The 27801-nt window shown below is 55.2% G+C and overlaps 1 protein-coding gene across 4 annotated transcripts; it reads right to left on the reverse strand.

The window, feature by feature from the left end:
• On the reverse strand, positions 1 to 27801 carry FCHO1 (FCH and mu domain containing endocytic adaptor 1). 4 transcript variants are annotated; one of them, XM_036845359.1, is made up of 29 exons: positions 27767 to 27793; positions 22885 to 22929; positions 22562 to 22650; positions 22085 to 22159; positions 17105 to 17196; positions 15965 to 16039; positions 14677 to 14818; positions 13349 to 13501; positions 13003 to 13107; positions 11843 to 11941; positions 11654 to 11750; positions 10516 to 10560; positions 10323 to 10401; positions 9562 to 9586; positions 9113 to 9170; positions 8452 to 8630; positions 8345 to 8369; positions 7919 to 7970; positions 7262 to 7353; positions 6592 to 6867; positions 4616 to 4728; positions 4420 to 4507; positions 4156 to 4264; positions 3281 to 3436; positions 2834 to 2966; positions 2193 to 2392; positions 1488 to 1543; positions 809 to 974; positions 1 to 244 (listed from the first exon to the last, which is right to left on the reverse strand). In XM_036845359.1, the coding sequence occupies exons 4-29, from the start codon at positions 22109 to 22111 to the stop codon at positions 238 to 240; spliced, it is 2649 nt and encodes an 882-aa protein (XP_036701254.1). In that variant the 5' UTR covers positions 22112 to 22159; positions 22562 to 22650; positions 22885 to 22929; positions 27767 to 27793; the 3' UTR covers positions 1 to 237. The 4 variants fall into 4 exon arrangements, with proteins under 4 accessions (XP_036701254.1, XP_036701257.1, XP_036701255.1 ...); XM_036845362.1 differs by lacking the exon at positions 22562 to 22650 and having other exon boundaries at positions 1 to 245; positions 810 to 974; positions 27767 to 27801; XM_036845360.1 differs by lacking the exon at positions 27767 to 27793 and having other exon boundaries at positions 1 to 245; positions 810 to 974; positions 22562 to 22665; positions 22885 to 22919.

Raw genomic sequence — 27801 nt, forward strand, 5'->3', positions numbered from 1 at the left:
TTAAAGAACATTAAAAGGCCAAGGACCTGCATGAGAGTTGGCATGAGCAGGAGTGGATCTCAGGCTCAGCCAGACTGAGCGTTGGGATCCTCTCCATGGGGTCAGGGCCTCAGGGGAGGCCAGGGTGGGGGACCCTCGGGTCTAGCAGGAGGGCAGGGAGCAGTCAGTGAGCACCAGGACGCAGTGCAGAGCTGGGGCCAGTGGTGCTGGTCGGCCTCTGCAGGCTCAGCTCACCAGTTACATCCTGTGGAGGCAGGGTTTTGAGGGGTGCAGGTGGGGGCCCTTGCCCCTACCCTGGGATCCCCCAATCCTCTTCAAAACCACCCCTGTTAACTCACTGTTCCCACTGCCCCATGGAACCACAGCAGCCCGTTGTTGGGGACGGGAGAATGGGGAGTGGGGATGGGTTCACCAGAGGGGGGCTTCTGCTCCCTGGCCTTGGGTCTTGCAGGAGGCCGGGCCAGGGGGACACTTCTTTTTTTTGGCTGCACCCGCGCACACTGGGATCTTAGCTCCCCGACCAGGGATCGAACCCGTGCCCCCCGCAGTGGAAGCTCGGAGTCTTAACCACTGGACCGCAGGGAAAGTCCCGTAGGGGACGCGTCTTGATCCCTCTCATTGGGGCCCTGACCACCCCTCTCTCCACTGTGCCCCCCATCCTTGGGTCTCCAGGCCCCAACACCCACCTATCCTTTCCAAACACCCCAATGCCTCTCCCACCCCCGCACCCTGGCAGAAGCAAGGAGTGGGGCTCGGAGCCCGGCCTGGTCTTGGCTCTGGGGATGCGCAGCGGCAGGGCGAGGGCGTACCTGTGGCGAACCTTCTCTTTACCAGCGACATGCGGTAGCCACTCCCCACCAGCTCCAGGTCCACGCCAGACAGAGTGGCCCCCTCGCTGGTGAACTGAGCAGCCACAGGGCTGGGTGTGCTGGGCCCCGAGCATGGCTCCCAGCTGGCAGACAGGCGGCCAGAGCCTGGGGAGGTCTGAGGTCAGCTGTGTCCCGTCCCCGACCCCAGTCCTGCTGTGACCTGGGCTCCTCCTCAGCCCTGCACCCGAGCCCTTTGATCTGTGGCTCTGTCTGTTCCGTCTGACTTCCTCTTGTGTCCTGCACCCTTTTCCTTTGGCCCCACGGGGCTGTGTGTGGTTTGCAAAGGAATCCTGCCTCAGGGTCTTTGCACCTCTTGTGCCCACCCCTAGGGATGCCCTCTCCTCCAGCTTTGTCAAAGCCCTTTCAAGCTTTCCTTGATGCCTACACTGCCCTGCTCCTAGCACATCCCCAATCCTCCCCTAGTTTGTTTTTAAAATTTTTTTAGCTGTGTCGCGCAGCTTGCGGGATCTTAGTTAACCAATCAGGGATCGAACCTGCGCCCTCGGCAGTGAAAGTGGAGTCCTAACCACTGGACTGCCAGGGAATTCCCTCTCCCCTCGTTGAAATAAGTCTCTCCCGTTTGAGACCCCCAAGACCTTGGGCACAACCATAACTCACCCCCTGTCTCGGACACATCTGGAAGCTTCCATAGGAGCCGCTTCTCCTCCAGGTTCCTGGCATCAAGAGAAGCTTGGTCCGGTCTCCACCAGAAAGGACATTGGGAGCCCAGGGTCCCAGCTCAGTTGCCTCTTGGCTACATGACCCGAGAAAGCCGGGTCTCCTTCCTGGCCTCAGTTTTCCCATGTGTGAAATGGGGGTGGGGTATGGAGCAGCTGGTTCCTGAAGGCTCTACAGCCTTGCAGCACTTTTAGATGATGCATTCGGCCCTATTAATTTGGCTTCTTGGTGGCAGGTTCTACCTTTTGTACAAAACAAAGGCAACGTTGTGCAGTGACTAAAAGCCAGGGGCCACGAGTGGGTGGCTGGGTTGAAATCCTGGTGTGACCTAGGTAAGTGACTTAGCCTCTGTGTGCCTCAGCTCCCCCTCCATAAGTGGGGATGATGGTGGCCAACCCCTTGAGGGATTGCTAAAAGCCCCGAGCCTGTCAGTGTGTGCAGAACACATGGAACAAGCCTGACATGTGGGAAGCTCTCGGTGTCAGACATCATTATTGCTAGTAATATCACCCTTAGCTCCAAGCAAGGTGAGCCCACAGTGAATGGTCAGGCCTAAGATGGACCCTTCAGTTGGCGTATCAAAGGGAGGTCTGCTAGGTTCTGGGGGCACTGCTGAGCTTCCCCAGGCCTCCCACACGCCCTCACCAGGTGGCAGCCGGCTGCAGGCGGACGTTGGTCACAGGCTCCCCTACGGGCAGCAGGATCTGGACATTGGTGAGTGGCGTGGGCACGGCCGTGGCACCAGGCTGGTAGCTGTACTCCACCGAGACCTGAGTGAGGGTCGCCCCGCACTGCCAGTGGGTGCTCAGCTGCAGAGGCACGGACTGGGGACCGGGGCGGGAGAACTGGGGGAAGGGAGAACAGGAGAGAGGACACGGCTTGAGCCGTCCTGTCCTGTCACACCGCACGCTATTCAGCCACACTGCCCCTGCCATGCCACCCACCATTCAACCGACCTGACTGCACTGCCTAGGACACCCCAGGGGCTCTTTGTTGATGAGAGGCTGTGTTACAACACGTCTCCAGCAGAGGGCAGAAGAGTGCCCCATTCTAACAAAGTCTTGGGGACAGGTGCCAGCTGCCAGGTCCTGGGATCAGACCTCTTCTAATCTGCACGATGGGGCCATCTGCACTAGTGGAGGCCAGGCCCCCCTACACTGCCCACCCCGCCTACAGCTCACCCCACGCTCATTGCTATCAGCCTCCATTTCTGCCGCCTGCTCACCCTCTCCCCACCCATCATCCCCTCCCTGCCCCCTCTGCCCCGCCCCATCCACCTGGCCCACCTGGTACCGCAGCAGCACTACGTTGTAGTAGGAGGCAGCTGGATTCTGTTCTGCCTGACGCTGCAGGGCTTCAGTCAGAGCCGCCATGTTGAGCCAGAAGTCTTTGGTCTCAGGGTCGCTCTGGGAGGGGTCACTGCAGAGACCGGGAATAATCACCCCAACCCTCGGGAGATGCCGTCCCAAGGGCCTCCAGCATCCCACCTACACCAAGGGCTTCCTAAAGATGCAGATTCCCAGGCTAACCTTGGGACCAGTAAAGCATAACTCCCAGGGAAGGGCGAGGGTGGGAAGCAAAAGACGGGAGAGTGAGTTTCAGAGAGGGAGAGCAGCTTGCCCAGGGTCACACAGCAAATCCCGGGAGGCAGAACAGGAATTCAGAGCCGGGGCGCTCCTGGCCCCCACCAGTCCATGGAAGCCCCTAACTTTTCTCCCCTTCCTCAACAGTACCTGAAGAGCAGGTCAGCATTGGGATGGAAGTGCTCAATGGGGGTCGTGTGCACGAGGCGGAAGCTGAGGACCGGTGGGGGTGGGGTTCCGCTGAACACACGCACGATACCAGCAGGGAAGGTCATGGTCAGCTCCCCAGTTACTCGAGCCAGACAGCTGGTGGGGGCGGGTGGTGAAGGCACTGGGCATTGGCTCAGGGCTCTGCCTGGCACCTCACGCTCCCCTCTCTCCTAGTTTCACGGTAGCCTGTGGCTCACCAGGTCCCTCAAAATCAGCAAGGCTCTGACCATGGCCAGCCTCCCAGCCCGAGCCTCCACCTTTTGTGTCCCTGCCTGGACAGCCATCCAGACACCAGCAAGAATCCACACTGGGCTGAAGGAGACAGGAACACCCCCTTCTCCAGTTCTCTTTTCCCCAGGCCACCAGGAAGCTCAAAGCAAAACATTCAGTTTCGTAACTGTCCTCAGCTTGGGTTTCCGGTCCAATACTCTCCTCCTCTTTGTGGTTTGATCTTAAGGTCTTTTTGGCTGGGCACCGCCCCCAGATTATCCCTGGTCCCTCAACTCACCCTTAACCTGCCCCCTCCACGGGCCTGGCCTCTGGTCTTGCTCCCTTCAGTTTGACGCCCACAGCAGCCTCAGAGGAGTTCCTCTAAACCGTGGCTACATCAATGCCTAGCCCTGCTCAAACGCCTTCCATGGTTCCTACACCCCTCAGGATGGGTCGGGTTGTTCAGCTCAGTGTTCGAAGCTGTTCCACGGTAAAGCAGATCATGAAACCCACTTGAAAGCTGTCCCTGCCGGAACCTAGATGCACAGCCCCCAGGGAACCCTGTTTGCCTGTCACCATCTGCACTGTGCCCCACCACTGTGTACCTGGGGTTGTGGCCACGGAAGTAGGCGTGGACATACTCAGTGAAGGCAGTGGCCACGGGCAGGGCATCCTGGGAGCCCAGGACCACAGGGCTTGGGCCCCGGGAGACTCCTGGGGGTGGCAGGGAGGGAACGAGGGACAGGCAGAGTGAGCACCGGTCCCAGGCTCCAGAACCCGCCCTCTGCCGACACGGCCTCCATTGTATCACTAAGCCACACACCCGGACCAGAGAAGGTGAAACTGAGGCCCAGAGAGGACCCACGTACCATGTCCTGCCTGGGATGAGAAGCTGGGCCGTTCTGGGATGGTGCTGGGGGCTGAAGAGCCCAGTGGGGAGGGGCTCAGGGAACGAGACTGGAAGGGAAGAAGATAGGCCGGCCTGTGAACACCCTAGCAGCAGTGCCCCGATGCTGACCCTGGAGGCGACCCCCAGCCCGGCTCCTGCCACCCCCCTCACCCTACCAGATCCCCGTTGCTGCGCATGAGGGGACAGGATGCTTTCCTGGAGCGAGGTCTCCGGGGTGGGGCTGCCAGGCCCTCCCTGGCTGCAAGGTCAGCAGGTACAGGCATCAAGTCTGGGGAATGAGCATAAGAACAGACATGGCTGAGCTGCTGCCTGGGCCTCTCCAACCTCGCCAGGGGAGGAACTCAGCCCCAAACTGGGAGTCGGGCTTATAGGAGGAGACACCCTGATGGTTGGGAGTCCTAGGGCTACAGAGAAGGTGCTGGACAGGACTGTAGACACCATCTGCAACCCTGAGTCTCCCAGACACCAGACTGGTGGCTCAATAAGGGGTGAGCTCCCCATCACTGGGGGTATGCAAGGGCTGGATGCTCAGGAGGCAGGCACTCTACGGGGGAGTGGGGATTTGGCAGAGGCATTTTACCCAACATTTGGCAGTTCCAAGGGTAGTCTCCCACCCTGGCTTGTGTCTGAGTCACACCCTTCTAAATTAACTAATCATGGTGTAACACCTAGGTCCCCCTCGCTCTCTTGCTTCCCTAATGTCCCTGCTTTGCTCCATCTACAAACGCTTACTCGCTCGCCTCCCCTCCTACCTACACCCCAGGCTGTGCCAAGGTTCTCAACAGGGTTGGATCCTTCATGATGCTGGGGCCGCCCTGCATACTGTAGGGTGTTGAACAGCCTCCCTGGCTTCCACCCCTCAGACCTCAGGTATACCCCACCCCCAAGTGGTGACAATCAAGTGACAGTGGTGACATTGCCAAGTGGCCCCTGAGGGGGCATAAGTGGCCCAGTTGAGAACCTTAGTTCTACAGTAAAGCGCAGGCAACTTTATCTGTCTACACTCATGGTCTACACTCACTCCCCTGAGCCCTCCCTTGAACCAGCTCCAACCAGGCTCTTTCTTTAACCACGGATGGTACCAAGCCCCCCACCCCCCGCCACCCCGTCACCACTGCTGGGGACCTCATGTGGTCACAGCCCACAGTCCCTCTGACTCAGGCCCCCAGGAGCCAACCAGTAGCCAATCCCCTCCTTCCTCCCCCCGCTAGCCCTGCCCCTGCTCCACCCTGGGCGCTCTCCTACCCTCTCCCTGGGCAGCCTTCCATCCCACTTCAGCTTGATGATGTCTTCATGCAGCTGTCCACAGGGTGCTCCAGCCTGGCCTCCCCCACCCACCTGACACGTAAAGGCCCAGCCTTGACATGCCCCCACCCCAGCTTCTTCCGCCCCATCTTCCCTGCTCTTTCTGCCCTTCCCTCTCCTTTCAGCTGCCCTCAGGCCCTCTGCCCTGATTCCTCTGCTCTCTGGGTCCCGTGACTGTCTGTTGGCCTGCTCCCCACTGTTACCCCATTACCGCTTACCTGGACTCACCTCCCTGGTCTCTGGCTCTCATCCTTGCCTACCAAGCGGCCAGAGAGCCTGCAATCCGAGCAGGTCCCGCCCCTTCTTCGCTCACAGCCCTCCCTCCTGTGGCTCTGACCCTGCTAGGGGTAAAACTCACATTTCTCCCTGGGACCACCAGCCCCCACCTGATCCCCTCTCCCTGCCGACATCTCCCCCTCCACTCCCTCCTTCTCCCTGTCATCAGTCTGTTCCATCCACACTGGCCTCCTAACTGTTCCTCAAAGGGTCTTGCCTGTTTCCACCCCAGGACCTTTGCACAGGCTGTGCCCTCTGCTGGGAATGCCCTTCCCCCCATGTCCATATGGCTGCGTCCTCACCTCCATCAAATCCCAGCTCAGATGTTCCCTCCTCAGGGAGGCCCTACCCTTCTGAGTCCTCACCAGGCACCTGCCACCTCCTGCCTTGTTAAATATCCATATCACTATTGTCCCTGCAAGGGTGAGGGTTTCTGCCTGCCTGGGTCCCGGCTGTGTCCCCAGCACCCTGTTCAGACCCTGGCCACATTAGGTGCTCAATCCTCCCCCAGGACTCAGATAACTCTCAGATTAGGGGTGGAGGAACTCACCTCCTCCAGCCACAGCCTCCACCCCCCAGGGACCCGGGGATGGTGCGAGGGGCTGTGGTGAGTCTGATGGCAGCATGGGCTGCGTCCCCCTCCACTCTGGGGGCGGCACCCTACAGGTAGGTGGGCTCTGTGGGGTGCCCGGGCGGGGAACCCAGGAATCCGGGGAGGGGCCGGGTGCCGCGTGGGACGGTGAGTCCAGGCCGGAGTCCTCCACGTTCTCGGGCGACGAGGAAGAGAAAGGCGAGGGGCTGGAGGTGAAGCCGAGACTGCTAGAGCCTGGGGGAGGGAAGCGGGCAGCCAGCTCCAGACCCCACTCACACGGAGTCCCTTCCATCCTCCCGCAGGCCACGCCCATGTTGAGGAAGGCCCGCCTCCATTCGATGTCTCCCCCACCCCCCCTCCGCCCCAGGCCATGCTCTCTGGCTACTTTCACCTCCGCTGATGCCTGCCTATACATTGTCATCCTCACTCCCACGAAGGCCACACCTTCTCGCCGGCTCCGCCCACTCGTGCCATGGCCTCGCCCACCCTCACTTTGACCCACAAAGGACCGCCACGTCCTCCCTCCGGCCTGGCCCACAGTCCTGACTACCGGAGCCTCCTATCCTTGCGGTGGCCCCACCCTTCCTCCTGCTGGACGCCCACGTCCCCGAAGCCCCACCCCCATCACCTGTGAAATCTTCATGGTCAAAGGCGGACTCTAAGGGAGGCCCAAAGAGGTTCCTGGAAACCTGCTCATCCGATTGCAGCTTCTCTGCACAGCTGGGGACAGGGAATGGACAAGAGGGGTGTTTCCATGCCTCCTCCCACTTCAGGACCTTTGTACTTGCTGTTCTTGGTCTTGAGCTCTGTCCCCCAGATCTCCCTACAGCCCCCTCCTGCTCCTCTTCAGGGCTCAGCTCAAAGTCCTCCCCACCTCCCCTGCTACCCCTCCACCACGGCCCCAACTAAAGTCACCCACTCCTATTTTCCATCACATTGCCTGCTTTAGTTTCTTCACAGCACTTGGAAGCATTGAATATGCTCTAACTTATTTACTGTTTTAAAAATCTGAGCCTCCAGAACGTGACCCTGAAAAGGAGGACCTGTCTTGGTCATTTATCTCCAGAACCCAGAATAGCACAAGTACACATAAGGTGCTCAATAAATGTTCATCAAGTGAATGACTAAGTGGTCCCTCAAAAATGGCACGCCCTTAACTCCCTGCCAGGATAAGAGAAGGGGAGTCAGAGACACGGGGAGGCAGCAGGGGAGGAGGAGAGAGGCAGGCACGGCCCTCACCTGCCCACTCATGTGGGCCCAATGCCCCACCTCCCATGGAACCCACCTGCCAGCCCTTGGGGCAGATCGAGGCCTCTGTAGTTTCCCAGCAGTGTCCCCTGCAAGAGATGTACCTCCTTGAGCCTCTCTGTCGCCAGGCCTGCACTGCTTCCCACTCCACACACCAAGGAGACCAAGGTTTGGAGCTGTCTAGTCAGCTGCCCAAGGTGACCAGCAAGTCAGGCAGAGAGGGGTTCGAACCTGAGCCAACTTGTCTCCAGCTTTTGGCTTCTTTCCCAGCCCCAGCGATCCCTTCTGGCTTTCATTTAATTCTCATAATGACCCCATTTTATAAAAGGAGATCAGAGTGGGTAAGCAGTCTGCCCCAAGTTACAGAGCAGAGCTGGAATTCAAACCCACACCCACACTCCAGGCCCAGTCTCCCTTCCACGTGCTCCTCGTCAAACTCAAGACCCCTTAACAGGCTACTCACGTGAAGAATGGCGTTTCATGGTGCCCTGTGGACAAAGGGGTGGCATCAGGTCGGTGGCATCCAGCCAGCCCCACCTGCCCCACACACAGCACCTCCCCACGCCTCACCCCGGGGCCAGGAGGGAGGATAAGGCTGCCGGCTGTGGCCCTGAGCTGTGCTGCGGCTGCCTCGGGGCTGCAGGTTGGGGCCCGGGCCGGGGCGGGCTTGATGTGCACGTAGAATTTGCGGGGCTCCTCATCATCGAAATCGGAGTCGCTGGACGAGAAGCGGGAGGGCTCCGCTGTGCGTGCACTGCAGTCAAGGGGCCAAGCGGATTCCAACACCGGGTTTCCCTCCAGTCAGCCCTCAAATCCATCTCTTCCTGCTCACATCCCTTCGAGGCGCTGCACAATTCCATCTCTCACCACTTGCCACCCTTGCCTCGACACCATGTATTTGCCATTCTCCTCCCCCCACAAGCCTTCATACAAGCATGCCCTGTCCTAACTAGTAAACTCCTATTCAGCTGCTAAACCCCAACACCGGTGACCCTCTCCTCCAGGAAGTCCCCTTGGCTCCCCCTCTGGGGTAACCAAGCTCCCCCCTCTCCCTCTTGTTCAGCGCTGACCCCGCAGGGCGAGTGTCTGCATTTGAATCTGCTTGGTTCACAACTGGAGGCTCCCCTCAGGATGTACACAGAGAGGGTTGCTAATGGTGGGTGGATCACTGTGGACAGAACTTTGTCCTTGCTGTGCCAACAACTGCCCCCAGAAGGCGCCAGGAGGATATTGTTCTGGGTCACATCAGGCCGGACAGTGAAACCTTCTTCATCCACCTCTGGACATGTCTGGGGGGACAAGTGGTGAGTTAGTCTTTCTGGTACCAAACCTCCCATCTCACCCTGCCATGCCCCCCCTCCACCTCTGGGCTCTGACTCAGACCAAGAAACAACCCCAATGGCAATAATGATCTTCTCGCAGTTTGTGGGCAGGTTCTTGGAGGAACAGAACATGCTGCAACCTGTCCTGAGGGGCAAATTGAGGCTAAGAGGGGACATCGGTCCCTCCCACGTGGTCCATGGGAGTTTGCAGCCATGGTGGGATTTGAACTTGGTCCCTAAGCTGTGCTACCTCTTGCCCCTTGAGCTCCAGGCTTGGCTTCCAGGCCTGGGTGGGGGGCCAAGGTGGGATGGACCCCTCCCACTTGCAGCCCGGCCTGGCCCCTCCCATGGCACTCACCCCTGAATCGGGCTCCAGGGAATCTCTGGGAATGCAGAAGGAGGTGTCAGTGTCAGCTCCCCCACCTCCTCTGGCCCTCCCCTCTGCCCCCAACACCGGACATGGAACCTGGGGCCAGCCCCTGGGCTGCTATGTTGTCCCAAACTAGCCCTGCAGGTGGTGGGAACTTGGGGCTTGCTTGGGGCCGGGGCGGTGAATTTGGAGTTAGCTGAGCATGGGGTGTTCTCAGTCAACTTGGAAGGGGAGGAACCCTGGAATTAGTCTGAATGTAGGGCTTACCTTGGCAGGGAAATAATGGGGCTAGCCTTGGCAAAGAAAAGAATCCTGGGCTAGCCTGGGCAAGGGTAATCCTGGGCTAGCCAGGGAGACCATGGTCATAGGGAAGAATGTGATACTAGTCTGGGCAGGGAGACTCTTGGCTCGTCTTAACAAAGCAAGAATTCCCAGGCTAGATTAGGTGGGGAAACAGTAAGGCCAGCCTTGACAAAGGGAGAAATCCTGGGCCAGCCGGGGCAGGGGGAACAGGCAGGCCCTGGTCTAGTCTTGGCAAAAGGAGAATTCTGGACTAGCTTGGGCAGCGGTAATATTGAGCCAGTCTGGGACAGAGGAGCTCCTGGCCTAGCCTGGGTAGAGGGACTCCTGGGCTAGCCTGGAATACGATTCTCCTGGGCTACCCTAAGCAGGGGCCTTCTGGGATACCCTGGGCAGGGGAGGGATCTTGGGTTAGCCTGGGCCAGGGCTGGGTTGAGGGGCTTCCTCACACAGCTGCAGGTGCCTCCCGCTCCCGCCGGCTCAGTCCTGGGAGGCGAAAGGCCTTGGCTCCCCGCAAACGTTTCATTGCTGAGGACAGATGAGGGGGATGCAGCTGAGCCCTGGGGGGTCCCCCTTCCCATTCAGATCTGCCTCCCTCATCCCTGTGGTCCAGCCTGGGCATCCAGGCCCAGACGTACTTGCCTTCCTGCAGGGCAGCCGCACTGTACGCCTCAAAGTCCAAAGGCCCTGAGACAGAAAAGATTGAGAAACTCAGCTGGGCAGGGAGACTGGGCCTGGCAAGGGTAGCAGTATACCTTTGGCCACACAATGGCACCTGGATTTGAGCTCAAGACCAGTCAGGGTCCAGGGCCTGAGCCAAGATGCTGAACCAGCCCCAGAGATGGTCATGAGTGGGATGGGCCAAGTGTTCTGGTCCTGCCTTGGATGGTTGCCACCTTGGGATGGACTGGAGGGGGCACTGCCTGAGTTATTTCTTCTACTTCCAGCATTTCTGGGTGGAACTTGGGTAGTTCAGGGGATGGACCATAAGTCTGTGAGGTGGGCTGAGCCTCAGGTGCCAGGATGATGACCTGGGACTCTCTCTCAAGGGTGATGGGGAGCCACAGAGGTTATATGAGCAGGAGCAGGGCATGACAAACCTGGAGCCAGTGAAGGGCAAGAGTGGGGGCCCACACAAGGAGAGGTGGCCTGAGCTGGTGCTGAGCTATAGAGACAGGAGGGAGAAAAGACAGACCCTAGTGGCTGACTAGAGCTAGGGATGTAAACTGTGTAGCAGCATCTACTGAGCGCCTACTATGTGCCAGGTACACACTTTGCCCTTTATCTGCATCAAATTACTGAACATTCGCAACACCATTAGGTGGGGGTTATTATCATCCCCACTTTACAGATGAGGAAACTGAGACTCAGAGAAGGCAAGACAGACGTCCAAGGTCACACAATGAGCGACAAAGAAAAGACACAAACCCAGATGTGACCCCCAAAACTTTTGCTCTCAATTCTTCCTCAACTCTGTATCTGGACAGTTTCAAATTGGTCTTTTGCTCAACAACCCTCAATGGCTCCCTTGGGCCCTCAGGGGAAAGTCTGAAAGGCTGAGCTTGGCATTCAAGGCCCCTCTGGTATCCAGTTGTAAGAGATTTACACATAAGATCAGGCAGCAGATCCTCTTCCTCTGTGGGCTGCTGAGTTAGATTTCTCATCAGCCCATTTTTCTGATGAGGAAAACGAAGCCCAGAGAGGTTCATTCTCTGCCCTCTTGAGTCCTGTTCCTTCCCTACAGCTCCACAGCCCAATCCCCACAGATGCCCAGACTCACCCGGCTTCTCCTGGCCTGTGCCCTTGCTCTCTGCAAACTTCCTCAGCAGCATCTCCACGCTGATGTTTTCTATGTTCTGCTTAAACTCCTCATGTACCTGGGCCAGGCGGATGGAGTGCGTAATCAGGCAGGGCCAAGGCCCTCTTGCCCAGAACCCCAGCTTCATTCCCCACCCCTGGTCCCACTCACCTGCCCAATCTGCACATGGGTGTCCTCCACTGAGTGAGCATAAGAGCCCAGCAGTGCCTTCATTTGCCGCAGGTGGGTCTCCTCCATGGCTTGGAAGTGCTGAGGCAGGAGGGAAGGGGCAAATGGGAAGGTGGGGCCACGAGGAGTGGCTATGTGACCCAGCCTGACCAATCAGAATGTTCCAATCCCCTGGCCTCAGTGATTGGTTTGGGGAAGAGCTCTGGGACTTTTGCTGGAACCATGGAAAAAAACACTTTCATACCCTGAGTCAATGTGTTGGTGGATGCATGTGGGGGCTGCTGGTGTGGTGGCTACTTTGCTACACACACACACACACACACACACACACACACACACACACACACACACACACCTGGGAGGGCATGTCTGCCTGGGAGTAAAGCCCTCAGGGAGAAAAACAGACTTGAGAAGCAGAGAGGCACAACTTCCTGCCAATGCCATTTGAGCACCTGGATCCAGCCATACCTGAAGCTCTGCCCCCTGAACTTTTCAGTTCCCTGAGCCTATACGTCTCCTTGTCAGTTTGAATGAAGATTTCTATCACTTGCAACTTTCTATCACTGCAAAATCAGAAAAAAAAATCTGATTCTTAATCCTGAGATCCCAATCTGCTTTTCAAACATTTGGGTAGACAGAGACCCAGAGAGGTGCAGTGCCTTGCCAAAGGTTGCAGAGCTGGTGAGAGATGGAGGCTGGACCAGGAATCCAGGCTTTTCAGCTACCATGACATGTCAGGAGACTCTTGGCTTCTAAACCCTACACTGTCTTTCTTTAAAAACCTCATCAGTGATAATAAAAATAATAATACTAATACTTCATAGAGTGGTTTCTATGCACCTGGTACTAGTCTGAAAACTTCACACATGGTGACTCATTTAATCTTCACAACAATTCTATGAGGCAGGTACTATTACTGCTCCGATTTTACAGGTGGGGAAACTAAGGCACAAAACTGATTTGGTTTTTGAACTAATAATAACAGTAACAATAGCTAACTGGCTCTAGAATTCTACGGCTTTAAGCCTGTGATTCTAAGGCTTCCGGAGTCGAGGGTTTGGAAGGTTCTGGACTTCTGGGGCCCAGAGCATCCTGGGCCCAGGAATGTGTAGGTCTCCAAGGTACAGATGCCTGGTTCTTACAAGAGCTGAGTCCAGCATCTTCTGCTCGAAGTCGGCACGGGCTGAGTTGTACTTCTCCACTGAACGCCGCAGGCTCTCTGTTGCCTTCTTGGTCTTGGTCTCTGCCTAGGAGGCACAGGGAGGGGACGGGGTTGAGAGGGTGACACTCAGGGCACTTCCCCCGGCCCCATCCCCCAGCACGTAGACTCCTTGGGGTGCCCCGCATGTATGTGGTTCATGCAGGATCAATGACCATCGCTCTGTGATATGTTTTCACTCTCCCAGCAGGCAGCTCCGTCACCCCTCGGCAAACTCCTCTGACCTGTGTGGGCCAGCGGTGGCTGGGGACCTGCAGCTGTGTGCCCACCTTGTCCATCTCCTTCTGGCTGGTGCTCTCCCTCCGCAGCCGCTCCTGGTCCATGCAACGGTTCAGGTAGTTCTCGCGGGACTTGGGCAGGAGCTGGCTGACGCCTGCAAGGACCTGCACAGCGTCCAGGGTGCCCACCGCTTCCTCTTTGCACTGTTGGGGGCGGAGAAGAGCATGCGGGCCACCTGAAGCCACCTGCTGGGGTGCAGGACCTGAGCAGACCCCAGATGAATGCTGTGAAATTCCCAGCTTCCCAAACTCTGTGGGATTCCAGGTCCTAGAGAATACTTTTTCTGAGTATTCTATGAATTGCAAAAATTTTAACTCTTTAAATAGGTAATAGTTACACATAATTCACATTTCAGAAAGTTTTAAGGGATGAGTTCAGGTAAAAACCTCCCATTATTACCATGATACTTCTCCAGAAATAACTGGCACATGGACCATCAAATGTGCCCATTTTTTATGACAAATGGCAACAGTCCATACTGTTAAACTCACTGCTTTTTCCACTTAATAATTCACTCCCAAGATTGTTCCATGTCAGCCTGTAGAAAACTTCCTTGTTCCTCAATTTTTAAAAAACTGTGGTAAAATACATATAACATAAAAGCTGCCATCGTAACCATTTTTAACTGTACAGTATGAAGTACTACCAACTCCCTTTTTTAACAGGGGTTAAAAACCACAGACTCAAGACTTCCCTGGCAGTCCAGCGGTCAAGACTCCGCACTTCCACCGCAGGGAGCGCAGGTTCGATCACTGGTCAGGGAACTAGGATCCCGAATGCCGCAAGGTACGGCCAGAAAACAAAACAAAACAAACAAACAAAACCCCCTGCAGATTCTAGGGATCTGTAAATGCAAAGCCTTTATGACTCTAGAATTATAAGCTTCGAATATTTTGGGATCCCGAGAGTCTAAGGTCTGGCTCTTCCAGGGTCTAGAAATGTCAAATAACAAGATCTGTAGCTCCTGATGCTCTAGATCAGGGGTCATTTTCACACAGCACAGAATATTCTTCTTTTGATTTTTTTTTCAACCACTTAAAAATGGAAAAACTATTCTTAGCTCAAGGGCTGCACAAAAACAGGTGGTGGGCTGGATGTGGCCCGCGGGCCGTAGTTTGCAGATCCCTACTCTTGAATTTTGAGACTGAAATTCACCAATGCTCAGGTCTGTGAGATTCTGAGTTTGATGTCGTGGAATTAACAGAATTCTCAGAGGCACACACCAGGGGCTGGAGGTTCCAAGGCCCCAGAAGTCCTGGGATCCTGGGAGCCGCTGGCATCCCCCATCCACCAGTCTTGCGGTACCCACAGCACACACCTTCTTGTGTGCCTTAAGCTGTTCCTCGCCGTAGCGGAGCACGTCCTTGATGAGGTCCTGCAGCTTCCGTGTCAGCTCCAGGTGGCAGAGCGCCAGCTTGTCTGAGGAGACTCGGAAGACCTCCCAGAGTGGGGCGAAGGTCCTGGAAACAGGTGGGGTCACACATCCCGGGCCCAGCAGGCCCAACCCCCCAGGGACCCCTCATACAGCATGGCTGGCATTGGCTCAGGCATCTAATGTGTGCCGGGTCCTGCTAAGCATGAACACGTATGAATTCATTTAATCCCCACTGCAGTTGTGTGAGGCGGGCCTGTGGCAGATGGGGACACTGAGGCATGGGAGGTTCCATAACTCACCCAAGGGCCCTCAGCGAATGAATATCAGAGCCGGAATTTAAACCCAGGCCCAGGCCCCGCAGTCCTCTGTCTGGACTCCAGGCCCCGCCTGATACTCACAGGCTGCTGAGACTCAACCTGCCCAAATCAAGTTTGCGGGGCTTTCCCACCTCGACAGAAGACCCCTCTGGCCTCCCCACTGCCTTCGCTCTCTGCTGCCGCCATTTCGGCCCCCGACAGAACCTTTGCCCCACAGGAGCCACAGGGAACTTTGCAATGCCAACGGAACCACATCACATCCTGGTTTAAAAGTCACCTGTGTGTTGGGGCCCTGTGGCCCCTTCCCTGTATTTCTCCCCTACTTCATCTCCACTCTGTCCAGGCCCTGCAGCCATGCCAGCCTCTTTGCTCTTCCTTGAACACGTATGGTGCGTTGCTGCCTCAGGGCCTTTGCGCTAGCTGAGCCACCTGCCTGGGTCTCTGTCCCGCAGACACCCCCATGGCTGATTCCTTCGCATTACTGAGGTCTTGGCTCCAGAGATAGTGTCCAGCCTCTAATGCTCCTATTTTGTTCTCTTCCTAGCACTTTTCTCCCTGGGAAAGGACTTTGTGCATGTTTGTGGTTAACAACCGTCTCGTCACACATCCCAGATGTACACCTATGAACAGGGCATGAAGGTGACTGGAGGCTTTATCTTTCTTGATTGCCCCGGGCCCCCTGGTGCCTTGAACAGTGCCTGGCACACAGTATGTGCTCAGTAAATATCCAGTGAATGAATGAATGAACTAGTGAATGAATGAACTATATTCCTCTGTCCAATGAGCCCCATAAGCAGGGGGATGACTCCCTGTTCCACATATCCACGAAGAGATGTCCACCCAAGGGCAGGCTCCTGTTGCCCCCCAGCGCCCCACACCCTTGGCCACTCCTGTCCCACCCAGAGCCCACTCACCCCACCGAGGTCCCGTTGCTGGCCAGCTTGGAAAGTTTTGCCATTGCCTTCGAGTAGGTCTCCTCGATGGTGGCCCTGGGTAGGAGGACAAGGCAAGGATGGGGAAGGTTCTGAGCACACTTGGGAAAGGCCCCACACCCCTGGGCCTCAGTTTCCCCATCTCAAACATCTGAGCAGTGGCTCTCCAGGAGAATGATACAGTCCCCCGACAGGGGGAGGTGTTCTGGAAATTCATAGGAGAGGTTTTTATCCTTAAGTAAAACATCAGTAGTAGTAGCAGCAGTAGCAACAGCAGATAAAAAAATTTGTAAGCACATAATATAAATGTTTTATATGCTTTGTCTCATTTAATTGCAGAAGACAAACTCATATTTCCTTTTTCCCTCTAGACAGACACTGCTAAATGCCTACCTAATATCCACTCACATTTTCATCCTAATAGAACCTCAGTTTTGTTTGGGGTAGCAGTGTGCCCAGTTAAAACAAGTTACCCATCGGGATATTTTCTGATAGAGGCACCCATGGGGTAGCATAAGCAACAGTGGATGGACCCAGGGTCTGAAGGCCCATAAAATAAAGAGTGGCCGCTGTCCTGTATGGTTGCGACAGGTCCCACGTGACAGCCACAAAGAGAAAAACCTGGTTAATAATCCTTTGGACTTTCTGCCCAGATTTAACGGGCGTTCAGCTGCTGAGAAGCTGGGGAGCAGAGGCTGCCTTGCAATTTGAGTTTATTATGTTTTCTCAGACGTCGGAGCATTGACATGCTGAGATGTAGATTATTTCATCATACATGATTTTTCTTTTATCATACTCAGGGCCCGAGACTGAGTTTTCAAAATTCTCCTTGTAAGTAGGTCGTATTAGCGTCTCTTCAGGGGGAGGCGTTAGAACCTGGTGATTGTCATTTAAGATGGGGCATGTGGCTGATAGTATTGAGAACCGTTGGTTTGGAGGGTCTTCAAGCCCATTTGGTTCCTGGAGACCCCAGGGGCCTGGATCCTTTCTGGCAGGGTGTGGTGTGGTGGGAGGATGGAGTGGGCAAGGGAAAAGGGGGCACCAGGGTTGGGGCACAAGATGAGCATGGCTGTGTGGACTGTGGGACATGGCCAGGGGGTGGGTGGGGCTTAGGGACCTCACCTCTCCCGGATGAAGTCTGCCAGCTCCTTGGTGGAGATGGGCCCCTGCTTCACGCTGTGGTACAGGACCTCAAAGCCATGGTTCTTCTCTCCCTGCAGGGAATGGGGGTGGAGATTGAGAAAGGGGATGGAGAGGACATCAAGGTTACCTAGCAACAGGGGCTGGGCTGAGGAGCTAACCAGAAGAAGTCCATCCTTTGGTTGTAGGGATTGGTTCAGGCCTGAGCCAATCAGCCTGTTGCATTTCCCCCTGGTCACAAGGATTGGTTCATGGGCCTTAATTTGGTCCAATCAGAAAGAAGCCTGGGTGAATTCCCTGGCGGTCCAGTGGTTAGGACTCTGCGCTTCCACTTCAGGGAGCCTGGGTTCCAACCCTGGTCAAGGAACTAAGATCCCACAAGCCACGAGGCGTGACAAATAAATAAATAAATAAATAAACAAAATTTTAAAATAAATAGAATAAAAATTAAAAAAAAGAAAGAATCCTGGGATTTTTCTCCCATAGTTGAGGGAGAGACATTCTCATTCACTGGTTGTCTCTCTCTGTCACTATCTTTCTGTCTTTGTGTGTGTGTGTATCTCTGCCTCTGTTTGTTCCTTTCTCTATCAGTCTCTTCCCCTGTTTTTCTCTCTACCTTTCCATAAATGATTATGTGGTCACAGGAGATACTGGCAACCAAGCGGAAACCATGAACTTTGGAAAGAAGCTGAACCTGAGAGGGTCTGAATAAAAAGTGTTGAGTAGAGTTGCTGGATCAAACCAACCCTGAAAGCCACACTACTGCACAACTTTTCAATTTTATGAACTAATATGACCCCTGTTGCTTAAGTCACTGTAGTTGTGTTTTCTGTTCTCTTCAACATGAAAACTCCCTCTCTGAGAACCCCACAAAGCAGGATGCAGGTCTGACACCTCTCTCAGGACCCAGCAATATCCAGTACAGGGTGGGGCACAGAAAGGGCATTTCAGTTTGTTGAATAGATGGACAAAAGTTATTTTGCTCTTACCTGGGACTGGTGGGAACAGAGCCTCTACCCTGGTGCCTGCTGATGCCTTGCACCAAACCTCTTTCCTCCTAGTTCTGGGGTCACCATGGTGGGAGAGGCCAGGGCTGTGCTGTGTGATCCAGATCAGTCACTGTCTCTCTCTGAACCTGTAGTGGCTCCTCATTAAGATGGGGGCAGGGAGTCACCTACCTCTCATATGGGAATGAAGTAAATACCAAGATGATCCACGTCACGGTCCCCTAAAGCCCCAAAGGCAACCCTAGTTTTTGCTAATTCATGGTATTACTTAGTTATCATTTTGCTTTAAGGTTGCTCTTGTTTCTTCTCCAAATATATTGATTTAAAAGGGCAACGCTTACCACTATTCTCTTTTTTCTTTTTTTTTTAAATTTTTTTCTTATTTTTAGGCCACACCACATGACGTGTGGGATCTTAGCTCCCCGACCAGGGATCGAATCCATGCCCCCTGCAGTGGAAGTGCGGAGCCTTAACCACTGGACTGTCAGGGAAGTCCCTACCACTATTCTAAGTGGAAAGCCAGGACCCCTTGCCATAATGAAGGGGACGGGAAAAAATGAGGCAACAACTATGTTTTAATGCCAGCCAGATTCTGTCACACGTGAAAGGCAACATGTCTGAACACTGAGCTGTCAGTTAAAAAGGGTGATCAGCTGGGGTCGGAGGGAAGTAGAGATATTTTAGCACCAAATGGGGCCTTGTAATTAGACTGAAAGAGGAAGCTCATGGAGGGATCCAATGTTTTGTTTTTTTTAAATTATTTAATTATTTATTTATTTATTTCTATTTGTGGTTGTGTTGGGTCTTCGTTTCTGTGCGAGGGCTTTCTCTAGTTGTGTCAAGTGGGGGCCACTCTTCATCGCGGTGCGCGGGCCTCTCACTATCGCGGCCTCTCTTGTTGCGGAGCACAGTCTCCAGACGCGCAGGCTCAGTAATTGTGGCTCACGGGCCTAGTTGCTCCGCGGCATGTGGGATCTTCCCAGGCCAGGGCTCGAACCCGTGTCCCCTGCATTGGCAGGCAGATTCTCAACGACTGCACCACCAGGGAAGCCCCAATGTTATTTAATTCCCAACACAAATCACTAAAGTGATCCCTTTGGGAGCACTTCACAGACCCTCTGGAAATGATGGTTTCCTCCATCCTCCTCCAACCTGAGGGGTTCACCCTCCCAGTTACCTGGAAGCTTGAAGGATAAAGCCAGAAGTCACCACCAGATAATCCCTCTTGCTGTGCAAATGGAAAAATGGAGGCCAAGACTGGGGAAGGCCCAGGACAGCCTCTTGGCCTCGCCAGCAAATAGCAAATGGTGCAGACATGCTGCTCTTTCCCACCACGGTATCTTTGCTGGGGCTGTTACTGTCACCTGGCTCACTAGCCTGCAACTTTTTCGACCCATCCAAATTCTTCCACCTCTCAAGGATCACTGACAGGCCCTCCTCCTTCAGGAACATTCTTAGACTCTCCTCAGACCCCCACTTCCCTAAACATTCATTGTTGATCCCTCCAGCTCCCCAGGAATATATTTTCTCTCTTCTCATGTCTAGAATTATACTTCTTTTTTTTTTTTTTTTTAATTTAATTTTATCTTTGGCCTCGGCTTACGGGATCTTAGTTCCCTGACCAGAGACTGAACCTGCACCCTTGGCAGTTGAAAGCACGCAGTCCTAACTACTGGACCGCCAGGGAATTCCCTAGAATCGTACTTTCAAGGCTCAAGTGTCAAATCCTCCTTTTACGCACTGGGTCACTCTGAGCCAGTGACTTCACCTCTCTGGGTCTCAGTTTCCTCATCTGACAAATGGGGACAATGACAGCACTCACCTCCCAAAGGTCTTGGTGAGTTGAGGCTGGTACAAGACACAGGGCCTCCTGCACAGTGCTGAGGGCTCAGCAAACAGCCCCAGCAGGCCCCCGCCCACCCTGCCCAGGGGATCCTCGGGCGAGGCTGCACCAGGCACCGCCGCCCAGGCCAGCATCTGGGGCTGACTCACAGCCAACTGCTGGCCCGTTTCCCAGACCTGGCAAAGCCCCCAGCAGTGTCTGGCTCCCTCGGGCTGGGCTGGCAGCCGAGGGTCCTGGGAGGGGCTGTCTCGGGCCTGTGTCTTCTTTCAGAACCTCTGGACTCCAATCTTGCTCCCACGCCAGCCCCAGAGAGATCTTTCTAATACAGCTTGATCACGTCCCTCTCCTGCTCACACTTCCCCCATGGCTCCCCAGTGCCGTCCATGCTTCCAGACCTGACTTGGTCCAACAAGACCGGGGGGGGGGGGCATCCCTGTCTGGCTTGATTTCTCCTGACTGGAGCCTCCTTCAGGCCAGTCAGGGCCCCAGCGTCACCCAGCAAAGAGTCACCAATACTAACAATAGATTAAAAAAGAAACATTAATTAAAAGAAACAGACGTTCCAGGGGTACTACCTTAGTCCTGGGGAAGCAGGAGTTTCATCCCTCTTTCCCAGATGCAGAGACTGAGGCTTTGAGATGCAAAGCCACCTGCCCAAGAGCTCCCAGAAGAGCCCAATTCAAATCCCAAACTCAAAGATCGTATCCACTGTGTACCAGGCTATCTTTGGAAGGAGGAGTTGGGGGTGGCTTCTATTTTCTCTTTGCTGGTCTGAATTTTCTGCAGCGAACTTGCATGCCTCATACAATGAAAAAGAATTTAAAAGAAATGTAGGTGCTGCATTCCATTAAGAGAAATTTAAAATAAATGTAGGTGCCGCTGTCAGGGTTCCAATACTTGGGCGACCACCGATCCTCAAACAGGTCAACCCCCTTACACAGATCGCCACTAGGGCCTCAGAGACTGGCAGCCCTTTGATGGGGTCACACAGCCATTCAGAGGCAAATCCAAGGACTCTGACCCTTGGGAAGGAGGTGGAGGTCCATCCCCCCGCCCCCCACCCCCGCAATTGGCAAGGGGATGCGGCCCCTTTAAGAAAGCAAGTGCTAGTAAGAGGAGCCCCAGCTGGGGAGGGAGAAAGGCATGTTGCCATGGGCAACCAGTTGCCTAGCAACTGGGCTTCCTCTGCAAGCTCTGGGCCTGCAACTGAGGAAGGGGCTTTCTGCCCTGGTCCTTCCCTGATTCTCCTGTTCACATATCCTCTGTGGCTCCCCATTAGCCTAGCTCTGCGGGAGGAGTCCTTGTGCCCTCAACTGGCCACCCAGTGTCACACCTCTGGATTTCTGCCCAGGCTGTTCCCCCTGCCCAGAATGCCTTTCTGACATCCTGGAAAATCAGCCTTCAAAGCCCATGGCAAACACAGCTCTGTGTCCTTGCTCCTCCTCTGGGCATACTCAAGGCTGGGTTCAGCCCTGACCCTACAGGGCTGGGTGTATCTTACTGGCTCTGTGTCCCCCAGACTGGGGGCTTCTCAGGGTCAGGGCTTGGATGGAATCTCTTGGGGGCTCCAGCATCTCCCAGAGTTGGCTGGGTGTGGGGTGGTGGTGACAGGGAGGGAGGGAGGGAGTGAATGAATAAAAACAAGTCTGTCTCACTTGGCTCCTTGCGTCACAGTATGTGGTCCCCAGCCTGGAGGGCAGACAGGTGAGGGGGTCCCTAGGGGTCAAGTGAAGAAAACCCCCCAACTCTCCAGGATGGGGAAGATGTGGAAATTCCCTGGCTGGAATGATCCTGGATACTGAAAGTTCAGTCTGGCCCTGGGTTTGAGCCCTGACTCTGCACTTTCTCACTGGGCAACCTCAGGTGAGACATTCCTACTCTGGGCCTCAGTCTCCCTGTTCAACCTGTGACTTGCCCAAGATCATAAGGCCTATGACGTCTGGGGGTATAGATTCAAACCCAGCCTGACTTTTCCCACTTTAACTTCTACCCCCTGCAGACCCTCCATCTGCCCAAGACTCTGCCCATAAGCCCCCAGGTCCCTCCATCTCCATAAAAGCCCCCACAGCCCTTCCAGGAGCCCCCACCAAAGTAACAGCGGATCTTACTTACCCAAAAATACTCCCCAAAATACGACATCCTGATGGCCTCTATGGAGACCCCCGAAGGCTCCTGTCTGGTGCCTATCTGAAGAGAGAGGCAAGTTTGAGCTGTAGTCATAGCCAGCTCGGGCCTCAGGAAGGGAAATTCCAACTGCTCTCCTTATGGAGGAGGGAGAAAGAGGATGGAGAAGGAACCAAAAACCCCAAGGCTGGGAGTATGCCAGGGCCCCTGAAATGATACAGCTCTGGGCATGGTCCTCAAGTAGCTCCCAGCCTAGGGGGACAGAGCTGGATACAGATGCCCAAGCCCTGTGGGGTCAGACTAAATGAAGAGATACGGGCTAGGGGAGCCTAGACTAGAGGAAGGGGCATAGGGGTTGGGGTTTTTAAGCATGAATAGGAGTTCATGGTCAGGGATGGGTAGAAAAGCTCTAGGCCATTTCACAGATGGAAAAACTGAGACCTTCCCAGAGGGGAAGCTACTTGCCAAGGTCACACAGCCAGGAAATGACAGTGGATTTGCACTCGGGCCAGCTGAGTCCCAACTTGAGCACTCAGCCCCACGCTGGGCAGCTCCTGTAGGAAGAGGGTCTGGTGAGAGGTGGACAATGGGACTGTGATCAGCCACATGGCAGTCGGGGTCCTTGAAGTGTCCCTAAGTTTCCCTTGGGGTCTCCTGAATCCCTCTACAACAGTCCCCATGTCATGCACACTCCTGTGATGGAAAGCTCATCCCTCACCATGGTGACCCAGCTGACACTGGTGCCCCCATGAGTCCCAACCCTGCCCCCTGGAAGCCAGTGTGTTCACCTGGTATCTGAGTCACTGTCCAGCTCCGTGCCTCAGTTTCCCCATCTGCAAAACAAGAGGGAATGCCTAGAAGGGGTCTTGTTGGAGGACCCCAGGCCTCCCTGCAGAGGGGGCAGGGCCAAGCCACCAGGCGAGGGAGGGACACTTGGTGTCCTTGGCATGTTCTTGAGGTTGGGCTTGTCACTGGAGCCCGTAAGCCTCATCCATAATTCATGACCCTGAGGGCAGCTCAGCAGCAGCTGGGAGCCCAGGAGGCACAGTGGCAGCAGGGACGGGGCTGGTGAACACAGGATGGGAAAGCTCCCTGGGCCTCACCAGGAAAGGACTGACCAAGGCCCTTGGACAAGGCTGCCCCTTTCTGAGCCTCAGTTTTCTAATCTTGAAAGTGAGTTTAATTCGACCCATTATCAGCTAGCCCCTGGTCACTCGACTTCTGTAAGTCACCCAGCACCCACCATGTGCCTACCTGGCCAGGACAATACCAGGGTCCATGAGATGATTCAGCCCCGGGCCTGCTCCCTGAGGAGCCCTCAGTCTAGGAGAACAGAGCTGGACACAGATACCCCAGTCCTGCAGGGTCAAAGCTGAACCAAATGGAGGAACAAGGACTGGGGGACCTGGACTCAAGGAGGGGGCGTGGAAGTTGGGGTTTTAAAGCATGAATAGGTGTTCACCAGGCAAACAATTATTTGATTCAACAAACATTCCCAACCACCACCCTGTGCTGGGTGATGCTGGGGCCCCTGAGAAACTCTAGCTCCTAGTGTAGCCCCTGAGGAAAGCCAGCCTAGCTGGGGACATGCTAAGCTGACATCCCAAGGGGGAAAAGCCCTAAATTCCCATCTCATTTCTTAGTTTCTGGCCATGACCTAGACCCTGAGCATCTCCAAATCCCTTAGAGTTAGGCTAACTGATAAGGGAACCACTAGTCCCATGTGGCAACTTAATTTTAAACTAAATAAAATTATATACAGTTAAACCCCTAGTTCCTCAGTTGTGCCAGCCTTGTTTCCAGGGCTCAGGAGCCACATGGGGCCGGTGGCCACCCAAATGGAAAGCACAGATAAAGTTCTGCTAGATGGTGCTGCTCTAGAGGATCCTAGGAGCCACCGGGCCCAAGTTCCCCAGAAACCAAGCATCTTGCTACTGTTTTCACAACTCCCATTAGATTGCCCCTCCCCCTACACATACACTGAGCACGAGTGTGTGCGCGGCACCGTGCCCAGCTCTTCACAGGTACCACACATTCATTCAACCTTCACAACCACACCGTGAGGCTCAATCCCAACTTTACAGATGAGGAAACTGAGCCACAGAGAGGTCACTCACTGGCCCCAGGTCACTATGATTTTGTCCCTGACCTGTCTGCAAAAGAACTCCTGTTCAAAACTTCCACACGTGGCTCTGGATCTCCATCTTCCCCCGACCACCCTGCCTTCCCTCCCGCCACTCAAGAGTCGTAATGGGGGTCGGGGTGGCAGAGCAGAGGGTGGTCCTGTGCAGGCCCCAGCCTGGCCCAGGAAGTGACACCTACTGTTTTTCCTGAAACCCGGGCCAGGAAGAAGGGTCTCCCTTCTGATCCTGAGCGGGGCAAGGAGGGGCAGTGGGGGCCTCCTGGCCTGGGCTCAAACTCACCAGACAGTGAATGGGGCCAGAGCCCCTGTCAGCTGGGGCAGGCACCAGGAGACAGCCACGTGGCCCCTGCCACTTCCGGTAGCACCAAGCAGAGGCCCCTGTGCCTGGGGGACAGGAAGTTCACCCTGCCCCGCCCACGGCCCAACTGCCACCTCCCCTCCCCCTCCAGACAGCACCCATGGGACCTCCCTGGCACCATGCAGGTCCTGGGTGGGTAAACTGAGGCCCCTAGCCGGGGCTGTTATTACCGAGCAAATGACCTTGACAACAATTGTGAAATAATAGTACCCACAAATTGAGCACCAACCCTGGGCTAAACATTCCACATCTCACCATTCTGAGGTGGGCCAATGATGCCTGCTTCACTGGGGGGGAACCCAAGACTCAGAGAGGGGAGTCCACCTGCCCAAGGTTGCACAGCCCATGAATGGGAGCACCAAGACTCGAACCCAGGGCCGCATGAGGACGTTCATAGGCCAGAGGCACTTCTGCTTTCATGGGCCCCTTCCCCCAATAAAAAAAGAGAATTTAAACTATATTTTACAACTACATTTGGCATAGAGACGAATATATTAATACCATATATTAAATGTTTTCTTTGACCCCAAAGCTTGTTTTTTTTTCCCCTTCTGATTTTAAAAGAAGTTAAAACACCTTTACAGACCTCTAAAATATTGTGCCTGAGACATGGTGGTCACTGTGTCTGATGAAGTCAGCCCTGCGTGAACCCAGGTCTCCCAGCCTCCACAGAGCCAGGGCAAAGCCCAGAGATGGACAGGGACTTGCCCAAGGTCACACAGCAGGTTGTCAGTGGACCTGGATGCCCCCATCCTCTGGCTGCTGGAAGTGGGGAAGAGTCCTTCCGGGAGGTGGCTGACACAGGCTCTGGGTGCTGCCCAGAGATCCACCCTCCCCAGCACCAATTCCCAAAACCTTGGGGCTTCTTGCTGGTTCAGCATTAGAGCAGGTCTCGGAGCAGATAAAACAAGACAGGAACCAAGTCAGCAAAGAAGGCAGGGCTCCTGTTCCTGATGGGTTGTCTGGAGCTCCTGACCTCTCACTCGGTGGCCTTGGGCTGCCCCTCACCTCTCTGGGCCTCTAAGGTTCTGCGAAACAGGATCTGTCATTTTGTTCCCCCTTGGACTCCAATTTGCTCACAGTAGGGCCAGTTTGGGGTTTTTCTCTTCCTTTCCTGTGACTGGCCGCTTGGCCATGCTGTTTCAAGGACCAGCTCTGTCATGTGCTTCCTCCCCTCTAAGGCTGACCACCAGGGCTGTGCCCATTTACACAATCTGGCATGATTCTCACAATGGCACTTGGAAGCAGTGTCTCAACTCAGCCATTACCCCAATGAGGCAACTGAGGCACCGGCCCCATGTCACACAGTGACTGGGTTGTGAACGGCATCTGAGCTCACGCTCAGGAATTTTTCAGTCCTCCCGCCCTGGTCTCCTCCCTCTCCATCACTTCACTTGGAAAACACCTATTGAGCACCAACTGTGTACCTGACTACCGAGCTCTGGAGACACAGCAGGCAACACCCTTGCAGACTTCCCTCTCTCCTACCCCTGCCCCAACCCGAGTCAGCTGTTGACCCCATTTATGCTCACTAATATTGTAATTAGTATTATAATTACAATATTATAATGATTATAATATTGTATGATAATGATTGTAGTATTATAATGATCATGTCTGCATTTGCAGCACTCCCATTCTCACAGTCTGCTCTGATCTTCCAAGGGGGATTCAGCCCATTTCACAGAAGAACACATCAAGGTGCAGAGGGGCAAAGCCATGCACAGGAGAGCTGGATTTGAACCTGGGAGCGTTGGACTCCCAGCCCCACCACAGGGAAAGAGCCCCAAGGGATAGGGGATAGACTGGCCCAGCACCTCCCACCTCCTCCTGCCCAGGATCCTGCCCAGGTACCGGCTTTGCCCCTGGTGTGGGTGAAGGTATGTGGGTCACTGTGTGCCCTGGGCAGTCCAGTGGGTGTGACCAGGGTGGAGGAGCCCCTGTTCTGATGATGGCAGCTTGGCAATATGTTTTATTGTCTGGCAGAGCAACCCTTCCAGCAATGCCAGAATGTGACCATCAACCCATTTTGCAGTGCAGTAAACTGAGGCTCAGAGGCCAGCAAGGCATATGGGGAGGTCTCCAAACCTATTGCTCTCTCTCCTCCAACCACCAACATCTTTAGCAAAAGGGTGGAGTTACATTTGGCAAAAGATGGGGTGGGTGGGTTTCAGAATCTGTAGAATACAGGCTCCAAAGCCCACTTTCAAATAAAAAAAAAAAAAAATCAAGGCTCAGGGAGGTCTGTCACCTGCCCAAGGTCACCAGTGAGTCAGGTCCATCCAAAGCCACCTCCAGGTCCCCACTGCGGCTGGGGCAGGCGAATTCTGGGATCCGAGGCAGATGGAGGGGCCACCCACCCCCAACACTCCTCCGCACTCCACTTGCAGCCAGCCTCCAGCAAGATCCTAATTTACGATTTATTTTAATCCCTGGGAACAGATGCTCGCTGCCCACCCCCCACTGAAGCAGTGACCACCACCAAGTCCATGCTCCAAGTCTCTCTAAGCCTGGCCTGGCCTGGCCCTGCCAAGCAAGGGACCCCACACTGACCCCTCGCTAGAATTCCAAATTTGGGGTCCCTGCAGAGGACGCCAGTGAAAGGCCCCTCCACCGCCCATCCTTGTGCTCGGGGGGCTGGAAAAGGACACTCTAGAGGAGGGACCAGGGGACCCCCAGCTCCTCGGCCAGGCCTAGGTCGGGGTTCATAGCAGAGAAAAGGGGTTCCTCATCTTGGTCCCAGGGGTCTACAGGCCAGAGCTGGGAAAAGGGAAATTGGGACCCGTTTCGGCTGTCCTGGGTCCCAGGCTGGAGGGAATGTGGCGTCCCCATCTCTGCCCCGGAACCTAGACCCAGATCCAGGCTTAGAATAAAGGGATCTGGGGAGGGGGTCTCGCTTCATAGCTGCCCCGCTGCACGCTCCAGTTCTAGGCCAGGAGATGGAGGATTTGGGAGGGGTCTCTAGCTCCCTCCGCGGATCTCCGATTATCACGGGGGAGCGGGGGGGAGGACGGGGCGCCAACTGCGCAGCCCCCCCACCCCCTGTTCTCCATCCCTCACACCCCGCCGCGCCTTTGACCCCCGGGGCCGCCGGGCTGCCAGGCGCGGCGCGCATGGGGGGCTGAGCGGGCCAGGGGGTTTCGGGGGTGTCTCGGTGAACAGCACTTACCTCCCGAGCTCGGGCCGAGCCCCGCGCCCGCCGCC

Source organism: Balaenoptera musculus, chromosome 3 (genome assembly GCF_009873245.2).
Source record: "Balaenoptera musculus isolate JJ_BM4_2016_0621 chromosome 3, mBalMus1.pri.v3, whole genome shotgun sequence".
NCBI classification, from domain to species: domain Eukaryota; kingdom Metazoa; phylum Chordata; class Mammalia; order Artiodactyla; family Balaenopteridae; genus Balaenoptera; species Balaenoptera musculus.